This window comes from Pongo abelii, chromosome 1 (assembly GCF_028885655.2).
Source record: "Pongo abelii isolate AG06213 chromosome 1, NHGRI_mPonAbe1-v2.0_pri, whole genome shotgun sequence".
NCBI lineage: Eukaryota > Metazoa > Chordata > Mammalia > Primates > Hominidae > Pongo > Pongo abelii.
The window spans coordinates 13087634-13105301 of NC_071985.2; the positions used below are offsets into that span (position 1 = coordinate 13087634).

General features: G+C 52.9%; 1 protein-coding gene across 3 annotated transcripts in view; it reads right to left on the reverse strand.

The window, feature by feature from the left end:
• Positions 1-16773, reverse strand: part of GPR137B (G protein-coupled receptor 137B) — a 66950-nt gene extending 50177 nt beyond the window's left edge. For 2 of the 3 annotated variants that reach the window (XR_008527714.2, XM_063724579.1), the window contains exon 1: positions 16196-16736. Coding sequence is in view for 2 of the 3 variants with exons in the window: in XM_063724579.1 (XP_063580649.1) it covers positions 16196-16564 (369 nt within the window). In the remaining variant the exon portion in view is untranslated. Of the gene's footprint in view, positions 1-16195 lie in introns of all 3 variants that reach the window. The other variant, XM_002809273.6, reaches the window with a different exon arrangement.
• Between the last annotated feature and the right edge of the window lie 895 nt (positions 16774-17668).

Sequence of the window (17668 nt, forward strand, 5' to 3'; positions counted from 1 at the left end):
AATGCCTGGCTAATTTATTTTATTTTTTAGAGATGATGTCTCCCTATATTGCCCAGGCTGGTCTTGAACTCCTAGACTCAAGTGATCCTCCCATCTCGGCCTCCTGAGTAGCTGGGTTACAATCATTTTTACTAATGTCTTAGTGGTGTTTCTGGCAGAAATGTCCCCTGCTATTCTTTGTGGGTATGACAGTGTCTTCTGTGCAGTCAGCAAAACTCAACAGAAGTCACCTCCGATGTCCCTGGAGGCAGTGCCTGTGCTGCACCAACAAAGCACTATGCTTCTAACCTGCGCTTGATTCAGAGTCTCTGCAGCCATTTTACTTTATAAATCCTCTCCCCTAAGCCAGGACCCACATCTGGACACCCTAGTGTCTCCACTTCTGTGCCACCACTCTCTGGACACTTCATAATCCCCCTATCCTTAAAAGGGGGTGCATCCTGATCCTAGCTGCCTGTGGGCTGAGACTCCTGAGGAGACCCTCGCAGTAACTGAGGGGGTCTGAAACTCTGAGTGCACCAAGCACAGACTCCAGACAAAAGAAACCAGTCTCTATCACACACGCTGGTTCAAAACGTATGTATGCAAATTCATCTGACAATGTTACAAATGCGTGGCAGGTTGAAACTTTATATTATAAAATAGTTTATGTATATACAAAGAAATAACAGCAAATACTCATGCACCCAGCACTCCATCCTTAATATTTTGCCACATTTGCTCCAGCTATGTTTTGTTTGTTTGTTTCTGAGACAGAGTTTCACTTTTGTCGCCTAAGCTGGAGCGCAGTGGTGCCATCTCGGCTCACTGCAACCTTGTCTCCTGGGTTCAAGCGATTCTCACGCCTCAGCCTCCCGAGTAGCTGGGATTATAGGCACGTGCAACCACACCTGGCAAATCTTTGTATTTTTAGTAGAGACGGGGTTTCACCATGTTGGCCAGGCTGGTCTCGAACTCCTGAACTCAGGTGATCCGCCCACCTCAGCCTCTCAAAGTGTTGGGATTACAGGCATGAGCCACCATGCCCGGCCCCAGCTGTGGTTTAATAAATAAAAATGACACAGCTGGAGCTCCCAGCCTACCCCCTCCTGGTGCCATTCGCTCCCAGGAAAGTAATCACTATCCTGAATTTGGTGTTTTTATGCCTAGGCAGGCTTTCACTAGGTAAACCTGGATTCGTGAATGATACAGAGTACTGTCCTGTATGGTTTTGCACTTTATATGAATGCATTAATACCTTCCATAGCCTTCTGCAGTTTGTTTATTCCCCCATGATTATGTATTTGGAACGTATCTATGTTGATACACACAGTTCTAGCTCATGCATCTTCACTAAGGCACAGTACAGTTGACCCCTGGGCAGCATGGGTTTGAACTGCCTGGGTGCACCTATACATGGATTTTTTTCAACTGAATGGGAATCAAAACTACGATGTTCTCAGGATGTAAAACCTGAGTATAAGGAGGACCAACTCTTTGTACATGCAGGTTCTACAGGGATGTGAGTATGTGGGGCTCTGAGCATACTTGGGGGTCCTGGAACCAGTCCCCCACGTATACTGACAGACGACGCCACTCCTATGTAACAGGCCACAGCTGTGTAGCCCTCTCTGACACAGGGACACAGAAGGATGGTTAAGAGTGTGGAATCTGGAGCTGGCTTACCTGGGCTTGAATCCTGGTTCCACCAATTATCAGCTGTGTGGCCTTGGAAAAGTCACCTGACCGCTCTGTGCCTCAAGGACCTCACCTGTAAAATGAGACTAATAACACCATCCACCAGGTTTTCGTAAGCATTTGGTGAATTCATAGACATGTAGAGCACTTGGACAAATGCCTGCCACCTAGTAAGTACCATGTGGGTGGCTGCAACCCCTGCTGTTGGTATTATTAGTCCTTATATATGTTCCCAAACCATGATTCTAAATGCACAGCTACTAAACTGTGACCACAGATGCTTTCTTAACCATAAAAGGAACTTTCATACTGAAAAAGGTTAAGAACCACTGACGCATTCAATATTTGCTCTCCTGGTCCCTCTGCGCTACCCACTTCCTGATATATTGGGGAAATTATGCAAACCCCAAGGCCCTGGTCTCCCCAGGCAACAGTCATTAGTCAGCTGCTTCAGTCTGTTCCCACATGCTGAGCATCCTCACTCAGCAGAGCAGGGTGACAAGACAGTCAGTCCCCGAAATCCAGACGCCGGAGTTCTCCTTTCTGCAGGGTTCCCTGAAGACACACAAGGCGGCTCTGCGGCGGGGAGGGGATCTGCATTTGAGGCTGAGTCTCCAAGACAGTGCAAGCAAGGGCGGGGCCTCGATGCCTGCGTTAGGATGTTCTTTTCTTCCAAATGTCAGCTGTGGGTTATAGGTCCAGGGACTCAGGACCTGGAGAACCACCACTGCAGCCCCACTCATAGTCCTGTGTCTGTAGCAGTGAAGGTAACTGGCCAGAAAAGGCAAGCGAGCATGCTGTCCATGCCATAAAGTTCTGGGAGGCGGTGGCCTGAAGCCAAGGTGTGCCTGGTCTGTGTCCCAGGCTGGCTAGGTGTGAGAGGGGCACTGGAATACACGGTCAGGTGTTCACCGCATCACCTCCCACCTTTGACCTCGGCAAGCATGTTGCCCAAGAAGCTGGTTGTGCCTGCTCCTGGCCTCGTGCTGGCCCTTGGAATGTGGGCCCCCCAGACTTCAGTGAGCTTCTTCCCATGTGATCAGAGGCCAACCATGATTGCTTCTCTGGATTTCCATAGACCTCGGATAACGGTCTTTACCTTTATAGATAAAGGGCATCTCCACTCACTGTCCCCCTTCCCAACAGCTCCTCTTCTCCTTCCTGTTCCCAGCAGCCCAGCTCTCTGGGCAGCAAGCACCTCTCCCCTCCTCCATCCCTCCATCGGCTCACGAGAGCCTCCCTGAGCCTCAAAAACTGAGCTTGACTCCATCCAACAGTGCCAACGCAGGCTGGCCACCCAGAAGGCAGAACTCGGGGTGGCCCTGAGCCCCCACATTGATAAGTCAGCCCAGCAGGCAGCCCACGAGGAGGAGAGAGCACACCTCCCACCCACACCCTTTGTGGCTCTCGAAGTCAACCTAAAGCCACACCAAACGCCGTCCTTCACTCTCCCTGCTTTTCTGAATTGTCTCTTGTCCCCTGAGCACCTGGATTCAGGGGCGAGGCTGGTCAACCCCCAGGAACCTACTTTGTCGGTTCCTGGTTAGCTCCATTGACCTTTTTTAGGGTGTCTATCTGTGAGGTGAAAGCATTAGGACAAATATTCATTAAGCTGCTTCTACTTTGACAGCTCCATGACTTGAAGTTCCTTCCCAGGGACAGCCCATGTCAGCCCGTGTCCTCCACCCTGGAAGCCCCGCAGGAACAGCTGCGGCCCGGCCGCTTCAGCCACAGGAGCACACCGACCTGCCCGCCTGCCCAATGCCTGGGTAGAGTCCGTCTCGGCATCAGTTCCTCACAGAGATGGAGGCAAATAATTCTGATCTGCCTCCCTGGCAGGATTCTCTCTCTTTGGCCTTGGGAATGACAAGGGCTGTGGCCACACAAGGCCCTACCATCATTGTTATGTTTCTTAACTGCATAACCACACATTGCAGTTCACAGTTTACCAGCCAGGGCCCTGCCCCTAATTGTTCTAAATGTACTTAAGGAAGGTGACACATTACAAGCACAGAGGATGTGTTTCTCCCGGTGGCAAGCGCTGGCCCGCCAGGTCCTACGGCAGGAGGGTCCCGGGCCACGTGCGGCAGTGTGCGGTGTCGTACCATTGTGCCCTGATCCTTGCTGGCAAATGATGCAAAAACTACAAAATAAATTTGCAGGGAAAATACCCCAGTTTGTTTCTTCCCCTCCTCACAAAATAACCTTCTGCTTCAGAAGTGAGGAGAATTCTGAGGTTTTAGGATGCCCTGGGAACTCCTGGCCTTGCTGGACATGTCTGGTATTAAATGACGCTCCCTGTGTCCTGCCACCGAAAGAATGACCATCCGGCCTCCTTGAGGGGAAGCCATGTGGGTAACGGGGGAAGTTCTTCACGGGGGGTGGTGACTTGGTCTGCTCCTGACACTGTCCCAGCTCGCTGGGGCCTTCGGGAACAGCAACCAGGATGGCAGGGGACACGCCCACGTTCCTCCAGAAATAATGAAAAAAACTGGGACTAGCTAACCCCAAGCAGAGAGAACTCAGGGAAGACACAATATATGCTGTCAAAGCCGTGTGTCCTCGGGGGACGGATGACGCGTGCTGTGCACAGCCCCAGGGTGCAGGAGTGGGAGTTACCCAGCACCACCCTTCCATCCTCATGTTGGTCTGGACCCCACGATTCACTGAGAACAAACCCAGGCAGACCAGAAATTCCAGCTTAACCTGGAGCAGGACCCAGGAGGACACGGAGTCTGGGGGCTTCCACACACACAACCCAAGACTAGCCAGGAGCCCAACTTGGTTGCCCCAGAATCTGGTTCTGGTGAGAATACACCTGCTATGTCAACCTAAACCTAAGCCTTCACCTCCCAGTGGCTCCCAATCAAGGGGCCCTAGGAGCAGGACCAGGGCAATGGTGGGTGGAAACCCAACAGCCCAAATCACGGGTGGCGGCTTCCACCAAGAAGTTCCCTCCACAGCCATCCTGGCATCGCTTCATAGTGAATATCTGTGTTTAGGAAATATTTTGATTCCATTATAGTGAGATTTTTTAATTGGATTTGACTTTCATTTAAATAGCAGCAAAAAACACTGGTTCTTTTTAAAACATGTATCCTAGAGGGGGACTCACAGAGACGAAGGAATGAATTAAGTCTTCAACTTTCCACTGAAAACATCTCACACTTCATATCTCTACTGTAAGGACAGCCACTAAGTCACATCAGCCAGTCAATCGCACAATGGAGAAATCGTTGACATGAAGTCTGTTTTCCCTGCTCAAGGCTGAGTTCCACACAGGGAGAATCTAAGTTTGACCTTAAACAGTCTGCACAGTGTCTGGCACACAACAAGCACTCAAACACGCGTGATGAAATAACCTAAATGTCCATCAACGGATGAATGGATAAACAAAATGTGGTCTCTATCCATGCAGCGCAATATTATTTAACCTTATAAAGGAATGAAGTTCTGACAAATGTTACAATGTGAAGAATCTCAAAACACTATGCTAGGAGAAAGGAGAAGACGTACAAGAATACACATTGTATGATTCCTTTGATATGAAATATTCAGGATAGGTAAATCCACAGAGATAGAAAGCAAATGGGTGGCTGCCAGGGGCTGAGGCGACAGGGACTCAGGAGTGATTGCTTAATGGGCATAAGGTTTCCTTTGGGGGTGATAAAAATGTTCTGGAACTAGATAGAGGTGACAGCTGCACAACACTGTGAATGTACTGAACATCACTCAGCTGCATGCATTCAATGGTTAATTTCACATTGTGTCAATTTTGCTTCAATATGTCTTCCCCCCCCCCCGAGATGGAATATTGCTCTGTCTCCCAGGCTGGAGTGCAGTGGTGTGATCTCGGCTCACTGCATCCTCTGCCTCCCAGGTTCAAGCAATTCTCCTGCCTCAGCCTCCTGAGTAGCTGGGATTACAGGCACCCACCACCGCACCCGGCTAATTTTTGTATTTTTAGTAGAGATGGGGTTTCACCATGTTGGCCAGGCTGGTCTCAAACTCCTGACCTCATGATCCACTCACCTCAGCCTCTCAAAGTGCTGGGATTACAGACGTGAGCCACCGCACCTAGCCCAATACATTTTTTTTCTTTTTGAGATGGAGTTTCACTCTTGTCACCCAGGTTACAGTGCAACGGCACGATCTTGGCTCACTGCAACCTCTGCCTCCCGGGTTCAAGCAATTCTCCTGTCTCAGCCTCCTCAACAGCTGGGATTACAGGCACCCACCACGCCTAGCTAATTTTTGTATTTTTGGTAGAGATGGGGTTTCACCATGTTTGCCAGGGTGGTCTGGAACTACTGACCTCAGGTGATCCACCCGCCTCGGCCTCCCAAAGTGCTGGGATTACAGGCATAAGCCACTGTGCCCAGCCCCAATACATTTTTTTGAGACAGGTCTCGCTCTATCACCCAGGCTGGAATGCAGTGGTGCGATCTCGGCTCACTGCAGCCTTGACCTCCCAAGTTCAAGCAATCCTCCCACCTCAGCCTCTTGAGTAGCTGGGATTACAGGTGTGTGCCACTATGCTTGGCTAATTTTTTAATTTTTTGTAGAGATGAGATCTCACTATATTGCCCAGGATAGTCTTGAACTCCTGGGCTCAAGCGATCCTCCTGCTTTGGCCTCCCAGAGTGTTGGGATTACAGGCGTAAGTCACCACACCCAGCCAATACAATTTTTTTAATTAAAAAAAAAAAACAAAAAAACACCTGTTGAATAAATGAAATGAATCTCCATGTTCCAGTTGAACTTTATGTTGCTTTGTGAAAGCTGGGAGGATGAGGCCCTCTCGCATGGATAGATGTGCGCTGTCTTCCCAGAAAATGAGTGTGGTCCTGATGGGGCCAGGCTCACGGCACACCAAGGTGGCTCACACCCTGCCCACTTCCCTCTTTATCTGCCACCACTCATGCACTACAAATGGACCATCACACAGCCTGATGGGACAACATGACCTCTGACAGCTACAAAGAAGCTGTGGCAGCAGAGTCCAAGGCGCCAGGGAGAGTAGCCTATGGGGTGGGAGCAGCCCACAGAGCCAACCCCACCGTGTGTGGGGGGTTTTTCACAGTCTGTTTTGCAGACTGTGTAGCTCAGCCTCACAAGTGTGTATGCCATTTAAAAATCGAGGAGGGAGGCCAGGCGCGGTGGCTCACGCCTGTAGTCCCAGCACTTTGGGAGGCCATGGCAGGTGGATCATGAGGTCAAGAGACTGAGATCATCCTGGCCAACATAGTGAAACCCCGTCTCTACTAAAAATACAAAAATTAGCTGGGCATGGTGGCGGGCACCTGTAGTCCCAGCTACTCGGGAGGCTGTAGCAAGAGAATCACTTGAACCCGGGAGGCAGAGGTTGCAGTGAGCTGAGATTGCACCACTGCACTCCGGACTGGACGACACAGCAAGACTCCATCTCAAATAAATAAATAATCAAGGAGGGAGCGAGTAAGCTGATAATATCACATGATGTCAAGACTGCCTCCCCAGTCCAGAGAGCCAGGATGACGGTCCCTCCTATGTGCCAAAGGTGCAGGTGGCTCCCAGCCCTCTCCTTTCTACTTATGTCTGTCCTTCCCAATAGACTGTGGCCCTTCAGGGAAGAAATCCCAACTTCCTATCTCTGATCCCAGACATCTGTGTGTAGGGGTAACTACAGCTTGTTCACTGAAAGCATGAAACTCCCTAAACCATGAAAGAAACTGAAGCCCGTTTCTGACTTGCCTTAGCAAAAATAATAAAGGTGGTGATGGTGGAGGGGGATCTTGGTGACAAATAATGAGTCTGTCCTACCCCAGTGGTCAGCACACTACAGCCTGCAGGCTAAGTCCATCCCACAGGCTGTTTCAGTAAAGCCTGTGAGCTAAGATGGTTTTTACCATTTTAAATGCATTGCGTTTGCTGTTGTTGTTGTTTTAAAAAAAGGAATATGCGGCCGGGCGGGGTGGCTCATGCCTGTAATCCCAGTACTTTGGGAGGCCGAGGTGGGCGGATCATGAGGTGACGAGATCGAGACCACCCTGGCGAACATGGTAAAATCCCGTCTCTTCTAAAAATACAAAAATTAGCCAGGCATGGTGGCACACGCCTGTGGTCCCAGCTACTTTGGAGGCTGAGGCAGGAGAATCGCTTGAACCTGGGGGGTGGAGGTTGCAGTGAGCTGAGATCGCGCCACTGCACTCCAGCTTGGCGACAGAGCAAGACTCTGTCTCAAAAAAAAAAAAAAAAAAAGGAATATGCAACAGAGACCATATGTGGCTCACAGGCCTAAAATCCTGACCCACATAAGCTTGAGGAAATCAACCCACTTGCAGAGTAAAACCATTTGGGCTTCACCTGTCCTCATAGGTTAATGGAATCTAAACTTCAGCTGCAGGAAACATAAAAAGTGAAATATTTATGAGCCTCTGCAGCCCTCGGGGAATGCCTGTTGTCCCAGGTACTGTCTAAACAGTCTGCTGGGGCTATTTCTGTACTGAGAGAACTGGCCGGCCAAAATGTCAGGACCCAGACAGACCTTCCAACCAGGAACTGGCTTTCCTCTTCTCACTGGAAACGCAAGGCCAACAGGAACAGCCTGACAAAAGCGGCTCTTGGGATCACATGACTTTGTTGTTTGCAAAACCCCAAGACGCTTGCAGTGAGATTTTGTAGAGGGCCTTGGATCTCGCAAACGTTCCTCTCTGGGCAGCCCTCCCCTCACTGCCATGACCCCTGCCCGCCACTCAATGCTGAGCAGCTAGCCTGGGGCTCAGAGCGTGGGCACAGCAGCAGCAGGACAGCCATGGCTGGGCCCTGGAACTCCCCTGAGAACCTGCACTAGCCTCAGGACGGCGCTCCGGCCCTGCCTCCCTGCTGGTCACTACCAGTTCTGCCTGTCTGACTACAGAAAGGCAGGTGAGCAAGAAGCCGTAGCAAAGCCTGCAGGTGCCACAGTGTTCGGAGCCGACAGTAGGGCTCTCCTGATGGTGACTCGGCAGCAGCCTCAGCCCAGCCTCTGCTGTGGGGAAGTCCAGGCTTCCTGCGTGGTCACTGGGGTTGGATGCTGAATGTGCTGTGAGGGGCCTAATTGTTCCCCGAGTGCTGAGGGCATTAACAGGATTTAGTTCCCCCTCGGTTGGCAGGGCATCACCGAGGCACTGATGCGGCCACAGCCTCAGCTGCAGAGAGAAGAGCACACTGCCATGGCTCGAGGAGAGGGTTCGGAAAACTGGGCTGTATATTTAGAAAGTGGCCTGCGGGGAGGTGCTGGGGGTGAACGGCAGACCAAATGAAAATAAGGAAACCTTTGCACACACACAGGCACACACACGCACAGACACACGCACAGGCACATACACACACACAAACACAGGCAAAGACACACACAGGCACATACACACACAAACACAGGCACACACACGGGCACAGACACACACACACAGAGGCACATACACAGACACACACAAACACAAACGGGCACACACATGCACAGACACAGAGGCACACACATGCACAGACACAGAGGCACACACACAGACACAGACATACACAGGCACACACAGACACAGACACACACATGCACAGACACTCAGAGACCCACACAGACACAGGCACACAGAGGCAGGCACGCACACACAGGTACACACAAGGCACACATACACAGACCCCACACGCACACAGGTGCACACAGGCACACACGCATATGCATATACACACACACAGGAGCACGCAGCCACACATGCACAGGCACACATGTACATACACACACACGTGCACACAGGCACACACGCACATACAGACACATACAAAGGTGCACACCTAGGCGCGCACACGGCTCTGGCTGGCCATCAGCCCACTGAGCTGGCTCCGCAGGGAGCCGGTGCCAGGGGCTGAGGCCATGGGCGCGGGGCCCAGAAGCCAGGCTGAGCACAGTCCTTGCCCTTGGCCCGCCTTGTCTGTTTCCTAAGCCTCTTACTTCTTCACAATCACCAACAGGCCTAGAAGCTTCCCTCTTCACAACTCCTAGACTAGGGCCTGGCACACCACAGGTATCTGATAAACACGTCTTGACTAAACTGACTGCCAAGAGCCATAGCTGAAGCCCCTTACTCCTACAATCACCCACGTCCCTTTCCTGGTGAGCGTGGAGGACTAATTCCTGGATTCGATTTTCAGGGGCCTCTTAGTTCCCTACCAGCAAGAATGAGGACTATGACCCACTTCAAGTCAGAGTGTGGCGTGTGTAGCAAGCACGGATCGGTCAGCCTGAAACACGGGACTTGTCCTGCCTCTGCACGCCTGGCTGGGCTGCCTGGGAGAATTTCCTCCTCTGGTCGGCTCATCTGCAAAGGAGGGGCTGGGCTGCTGGACCCCCAGTGCCTTCTGCTCTCATGTCAGGCACTGCGATTAGGCTCGCCACATGCTCCCTACGGGTGCGCCAAGAGTCACCACTGTTTTACAAACAGAAAAGTTGCTGTTTGGTGGAAAAGTAATTTTGATGGCACAGTGGGCTGGAAAAGGGCAGGGTCAGCCTGGGGACCTGACCTTCAGGACAGTGGCTGGGTGTCGGAGAAAGAGCCCGGGTTCAGAGCTGTAGGCAACATACAGCGAGAATCTCAGCTAAGGGAGGCGAGGAGCAAAGGAATTCAAGATACACGGCATCTCCTTTAACCCACGCCAACCCATGGGATGAGTATTACAGTTTCTGTCTCCCTGGTGAAGCAGCAGCCTCGGAGAGGTGCTAACCGGCCATGGGACCCACACTGGAGGCAAAGCCCGGAATGGAACCCAGATCTGCACCCAGGGACCCTGCTCCTTCACTCCCAGAGCTGCCTCCTCATTCATAAGGCTTTGCTGGCCTAGTGCCCATGATGAGCTCCCAACACCGACCATGAGCCCCTACCATGAGCCGCAGGCCCTCACCACAAGCCCCTGGCACCATCTCACAGGACCACATGACTCACGAACCATCCCTGCTGCAGCTGAGTGGAGGGTGTGGAAGTCCCTAGCAGAGTTTCAGAACAGAACAGACCAGACCCCGATAAATGTCAGCTTCCCATCTGCCCTCCAAGGCGTGGTGAGGTCTCAGGTCTCAGTTCCCACATCAGAGCCCATTCATCACAGCACCTCTCCCCATGGAGAGAACTCGCTTCTCCATTTCCTTCCGCAAACCATGTGACTGCAATGGCAGGAGTTTGTCATAGGGCCCAAGACAAAGCTGAACCAGCCTGTTCCATTCTGCCAAACTCGGGAATCTGGAGAGTCTGAGTTCCAGGCTGGGAATCCGAGGAAGAAGGGCTGGGATACACGGCTGCCGAGGTGTCACCGAGCCCACCACCACACCAACTTCTGCCCCTGCAGGGCACAGACCTGTCTGCCCAGGAGCTGCCTGGGCACAGAAGCTACCGCCTTTGCTTCTGAGCCTCTACCCTGAAACCTGGAGATAGAAGGCACCATAATTCCTCATGAGCAGAGACCCCTGCCTGCCTCAGGTTTCAGAGTCCTGCCCCTCTCTAAAGTCCCCACTAAAATGGCGATTCGACACAGCGCTTAGAACAGGCTCTGAGTCAAAGACCTTGGTGCAAAGCCTTGGTCCCGCCACTTCCTCATGCAGCCGGGAGCAGAAGTTCAGCTGTTCCCCAAAGCCGGCACAAGGAGCCACAGCTGGAAACAACAGGTAGTCAGCACTCCATGTTCCAAACATTTGGGGCCAGACAGACACTGCATACAGACGGCCTGGAGAGTTAGCAGAACCAGTCCTACCACAGCCACCTCCCCATGTTCCCAGGCCGAACTGGAAGGTGGAGAGTAGAGATGGAGAAAAAGAGTTAACAGCCTGCTACCAGCAGGGCACCTCACCCCAGGTCAGAAAGGAGAAAGACACACGGACACTGCTCACAGGGATTGAGCAGGAAGGGGCCCGGGCAGATGCTTGCTGAGCTGGGACTGTTTGCAGATGGAGTCCCAGTGGAGCCTGACCTGTGCCCTGGTGATCTGGAGGCACCAGGCACTTGGAGGGTGATGCTTGCTTCCACCTGGGATTTTTCCAGGTAGGAGGGCCCCGAGGCAGGCAAGGGGTGAAAAGCAGCCAGGTGCAGGGTCCTGAAGACACTAGTTAGGCATCCAGCCTGTCACCCATGTAGCCAAGTGGCAGTGGAGGGGCCTCAGCGATCCCACGGCTTTCTAAGAAAAAGGGACCTAAAGCCATGTGGCTGCCCCCTGAAGAAGGAACTGGGACGGAAAGGAGACCAAAGATGGGGCTAGGAAGAAGCTGAAGGCCATCATGTCAACATGGCCACGGGGCAGAGTTACCCACAGAGGCGGCGCCAGAGCAAGACCAGAAGCCGACAGGCTGGCAGTCACAAGAGAGTGTGTCCCTCGCCTGGGCTGCCTGGGAAGATGGAAAGGGAGAGGCTGAGAGCATGGGGCGCACCCTCTGCACCAAGCCCTGCAGCTCGAAGCCTGGCTGGCCTTGGAAAGGGGAGAAGCTTTAAATTAGACGTAAAGATTCAATAAAGGAGTATGGGCCGGGCACAGTGGCTCACGCCTGCAATCCCAGCAGTTTGGGAGGCCGAGGTAGGCGGATCACCTGAGGTCAGGAGTTCGAAACCAGCCTGGCCAAGATGGTGAAACCCTGTCTCTACTGAAAATACAGAAATTAGCCAGGCGTGCAGGAGAATTGCTTGAATCTGGGAGGTGGAGGTCGCAGTGAGCCAAGATCACACTACTGCAGCCTGGGTGACAGAGCCAGACTCCAAAATAATAATAATAATAATAATTACCGAGTATGACTAGAAAGCCATAGGATCTGCCTGAGAGGTCATTAGGGGTGGAAAGAGACTTAACATGGCAGAATTTAAAAGCAGTGATTTAGGGGGAAGTAAATCAAATTGAGCTTGCTCATGATCGCATTACCCTCAGATGTGTACCCAAGGGCAGCTGGGGCTGCGTACTGCAGCATCGTGTGCGTTGCACGGAGGCTCGGACAGGGCAGTGTGGGCAAGTGTTCTCACCCCTCCGAGCCTCAGCTGGGGGGTAACAGTACCCTCTGGGTCACCAGGGAGGGTGAGATGAGTAAGTAAGGCCCAGGTATGGGGACCCCACAAAAGGACAAAGGACTGACAACAACAGAAAAAAGCTTCCTCCCCATCTTGGACCTCCCCTTCCAGTTCATTCCCAATTCCCAAACTGCCCCACGACTTCCTTCCCACTGTCCTCTCCTCCTCCCCACCCAGCTTCAGCCTCCAGACACCTGCTTCTTCTCAAAGGACTCAGGTCTCATTCAAGTCTCCTGATGCTTCAATATCCATTCCCTTCAGTGCCCCAAATCGTGCCTTAACTGTGCTGTATGTATACTTCGATTCTCTGCAACCTGATTTTGCGCTTCTGGAGAACATGAGGTTAGATTTAGAGGTGGGTATGTTTTCCCATTGTTAAGAGGTTTCATGGCCAGGCACGGTGGCTCACGCCTGTAATCACAGCACTTTGGGAAGCCGAGGTGGGCAGATCACTTGAGGTCAGGAGTTTGAGACCAACCTGGCCAACATGGCAAAACTCCATCTCTACTAAAAATACAAAAATTAGCCAGGTGCAGTGGCAGGTGCCTGTAATCCCAGATACTCAGGAGGCTGAGGCAGGAGAATCGCTTGAATCCAGGAGGCAGAGGTTGCAGTGAACCCAGATCACCACAAACCAAGGCTCTATCTCAAAAAATAAAATAAAAAGAGGTTTCACATACTGTACATAAAAGACAAACCTCACACTCAGACAGCACAGATGTGCGTTGAATCCCAGCTCCACCATGCACTGACAGTGTGACCATGAGCAAGTCATCTACAACCTCTCAGCCTCAGTTTCCTCCTTTGGAAAATGGGGACAATATCAGTACTTTCTTCAGAGAGTTCTGGTAAAAATAAATATAACCAATTGCTTAGAAGTGTGCTTTCTTGGCCGGGTGCGGTGGCTCACGCCTGTAATCCCAGCACTTTGGGAGGCCGAGGTGGACAGATCACAAGGTCAAGAGATCAAGACCATCCTGGTCAACATGGTGAAACACTGTCCCTACTAAAAATACAAAAATTAGCTGGACATAGTGGCACGCACCTGTAGTCCCAGCTACTTGGGAGGCTGAGGTAGGAGAATCACTTGAACCCGGGAGGCGGAGGTTGCAGTGAGCCAAGATCGAAAGTATGCTTTCTTAAACGTACTTCTTAATTGTTAGCTGTCAGCTCCTTCTCCAAAAATCGCATTTACTTGGTCTGAGATGGGGGCCCAAGCAACAGTTATTCTTAAAGCTCCCCACTTTAGGTAATTCCAATGGTTTGTGTAAGAGAAAGAGAGGGTGGCGGGAGAGGAGGAGATGGGAAGCAGAGCTGGGTTGGTGACAAAAGGCTTTATAACTCCCCAGAAGTATCACAGTTTTGTCACTAAGCCAGAAATGGCTTTGTTCTGCCAGGCTCTGAGATGCCAGCACTCAGAGATGGAGACATGCCACCTTCTCCAGCCAGCCACCCTGTGCCCTCAGGCGAAATGCCTTTGCTGTGGTGCCCGCAGACCTGGGAGATATAAAGAGTACAGGGCCGTGACTTTGGGCCCTGTCTGCCTGGTCACTGTTTCCCTTGCTCAGCATTTACTCACCAACCAGCAGATGGTGCAGAAAATGTGCAGCCTGGCCCCTAATCCGGCTCTAAGTCCAGAATTTGCATGTGATTACCAGAGAGCTGTGGCAGTTCCCTACATTTTCCTCTTCCCCCACTGCCCCCCAAAAAGGGGACAAATATAAAGAGCTCAATGTGCAATACCACCATTGTCAAAGTCTTGGGGTAACATCACCTCACCTGTCTTTTGCATCTTGCTGGAACCACCTCATTTCAATTACAAAACCCAAGTGTCTGTGCAATGCAGCCGACTGCCTGAACTGGTTTGCAGGTTTAAAGGTTGTACTTGGACAGACAATACACATTACTCTCCGACTGGAAAATATGCTGATACTCTGGACTTATAAGAAGTCTCTGAGTGTAGACCCATTTTTAAAAGATTATAATGTCTACAAAATATCACATATGCTATTTTTTAGCCAAAAGCACTTCTTCCATATTTTCATTCAGTGGCTTCCACTGTACCAGAGCAATCCTTTTCCTACTTTTTTTTTTTTTTTTTTGAGACAGGGTCTAGCTGTCACCCAGGCTGGAGTGCAGTGGTTCAATCTCTGCTTACTGCAACCTCCGCCTCCCAGGCTCAGCCTCCCACCTCAGCCTCCTGAGTAGCTGGAACTACAGGCGGGCACTACCACAGCCAGCTAATTTTTGTACATTTTGTAGAGAGGAAGTTTCGCCATGTTGCCCAGACTGGTCTCAAACTCAGGGACACAAGCGATCCTCCCGCCTCCGCCTCCAGAATGCTGGGATTACAGGCATGCGCCACCGCATACGGCCTTTCTTTTTTTAAATAAGTGACTTTTTCTCAAAAAAAAAAAAAAAAAAGACACTTAAAATGAGATGCCTGCTTGCACAGGGTCTCTGTCCATCCTACAGTTCTTAAATTACCCTCACCAGGTGACACCGTTGGCGCCTTCCCCTTCGGCAGAGTCCTACTGAAAATGGACATCTTAGTGCTTGGAAAGCTAACGGGAATCAGAGATAATGATGACGATGATGACGGCGGCACCGCGTTATTAAACCTTTGTGCAACGCTATACAAAGTATTTGCAAAGTGCTCAACAATTACTGCACTCTCATTAAGTCAACCATCACCAGTAAAGCAGCAGCCAAGTTAATTCACGTACTCTCCCATTAGCTTATTTAATAATATGCCCCATAAAGTGATTTTTGTGTGGCTGTAAAAGAGCCCCAGTCAACTTTTATGGCCTTTTTTGGGGGCCTCTCAGATGAGCTCAGACAGTAAGTCTGACGAGCGGCAGCAGCTCGGAGCGGGGTGTTACCCCAGCCTGCCGTTTAGCAATCCGGTGGAATGAGTTAGTAAGCCGCAGTTCGGTAGAGCTCCTAAGCCGGAGGTTCAAAACATCTCCTCAAAACCAACACGGTCTCACCCTGCCAACGCTCAAAAAAGCAGTGTCAGGCCCAAATCTGGAGGCCAACGTGCAGAAGACCTTTCCAGGCCGGGAGTTAGGTGCCTTGGGAGGCAGGGCAAATTCTAGTATTCAGGCCTCCCTTGGGGGCACACCTTCCATCCGTACTAACTGGCGAGTGCAGGCGCCGCTGCTTCGCGCTGCGCACGGAGAAGCGCCCCGAATCCACCGCACGATGCGGAGCCAGGGGCAGCGAGTGACCGGCGGCCCCCAGCCCTCCCCTTCCTTCTCCTCGCCCCTTTTGGGAATGGCAGGGGGTTTCCTATGAGAAATGCCCGCAAACAGGACAGGGTTCGGACGACCCCAGAGCCGGCGCCTTCTCCCTACACTCTCAGCCCTAGGGCCGGACCCGCCCCCGCGGCTGCCATCGCCCCTGCCTCGGGCGCCCCGCGGGGACCACCCCGCCAGGTGAGCGCCTCCAGGAGCCTCTCTGAGACTCACCTGCGTGAAGTACAAGTTCATCAGCGTTAGCGTGAAAAACTGCAGGCACACGGGGAAGCAGTAGAGCAGCCAGAAAACGAAGGGGCTGAGCGAATTGGCCGCCACGAAGTCTTTGAAGTAGAAGGAGAAGAGGACGGTCCGCAGGGAGGCCCAGAAGAGGCAGAGAAAGAGGAAGACGCTCTGGTAGCTGAGCCGCTTGTGGCGGTAGCGCAGCACCAGCCAGAGCTGCACGTAGATGAACACGAAAAGCAGCGCGTAGAACACGGTGTAGACGACGGTGAGGCCGAGCTTCACGTAGGGGGGCACGGCCGGGGTCAGCGTGGGCGGCAGCGAGTCGTTGCGGGCTGGGTCCCACGGCGGGGTCTCCATCGGGCCGGGGGCGCTCGGGCCTCATCGGGGCTCACGGCCGCCGCCGCCCCCGCGGGGGTCTCCGCGCATCGCGCTCAGCCTGCAGCCCCGAGACTGGAGGAAAGAAAACAAGCCGCACTTCCTCCCGCGGCACCACATGATTCACTGGGGCGGCCTTTGTCTGCGATTGGCAGCGCCGCGCCCGCCGCCCCCGCGCGCCGACCGGCCCCGCGCGCCCCCGCCCCGGCCCGCGCGCCCTGGCCCGCCCTCTCCCGGGCACCGCGCGCCTTCGCCCCGCGAACCCCGGCCCGCCCTATCCTCGCCACCGCGCGCTCCCGCAGTGCGCGCCCCCAGAGCCTCACGCCTCCTCCCGGCCTCCTCCCCATCCCCGGAGCCGCGCGCTCCCAGATTGCGCGCCCCCAGAGCCGCGCGCCTCCTACCCCCATCCCGCCCCCTCCCCATCCCAGGGGCCGCGCGCTACCCGTCCCCGGCCCCTTCCTCATCCCCGGGGCCGCGCGCTCCCGCACTGCGCGCCCCCAGAACCGCGCGCCTCCTCCCCGGTCCCGGCACCGCGCCGCGCGCCCCCAAAACTTCCCAGCCGCGCCCCGCGCCTCGGGGGATCGCACTCCTGGCCTCGCGCATTCTGCTGCTGATTGCTTGTTTTGCAGAAGTTAATTCCTTTATTTAAAAACAAATTAAAAAAAAAAACTTTACAAGTCCTTTCCGTCTCCCCCTTTAAAAATAAAACTTTACGACTCTGTGGCTATGAACTGGCCGGCGTCTGGAATGATGTTTATTTCTAAATGCAGAAATGCCAAAGACAGGGTTTGTGTTTTTGAGGTCGAATTTGTATACTCGGTGAGGAAATAGACGGTGCCTGCGGCTGCTGCCTCCTCTCGGATGCAAGCTGGGCTGTTTTCTCCCGGAGAGTCTCACGCGCTCCCAGAGCCTCACCTCCCAGCGACGCAGCTGGTGCCGGGAGGCGCGCGGGCCGCGGGGCAGTGGATGGAGCCCACTGGGCTTCAGAGAGAAGTGGGGCAGCTGACGGCACACGGCCTCCCTTGTCCGATCCAACCCATCCCGAAGGAGGGTCTGTCCCCGCCACCCGAGAGCCCTTCTCTTTTG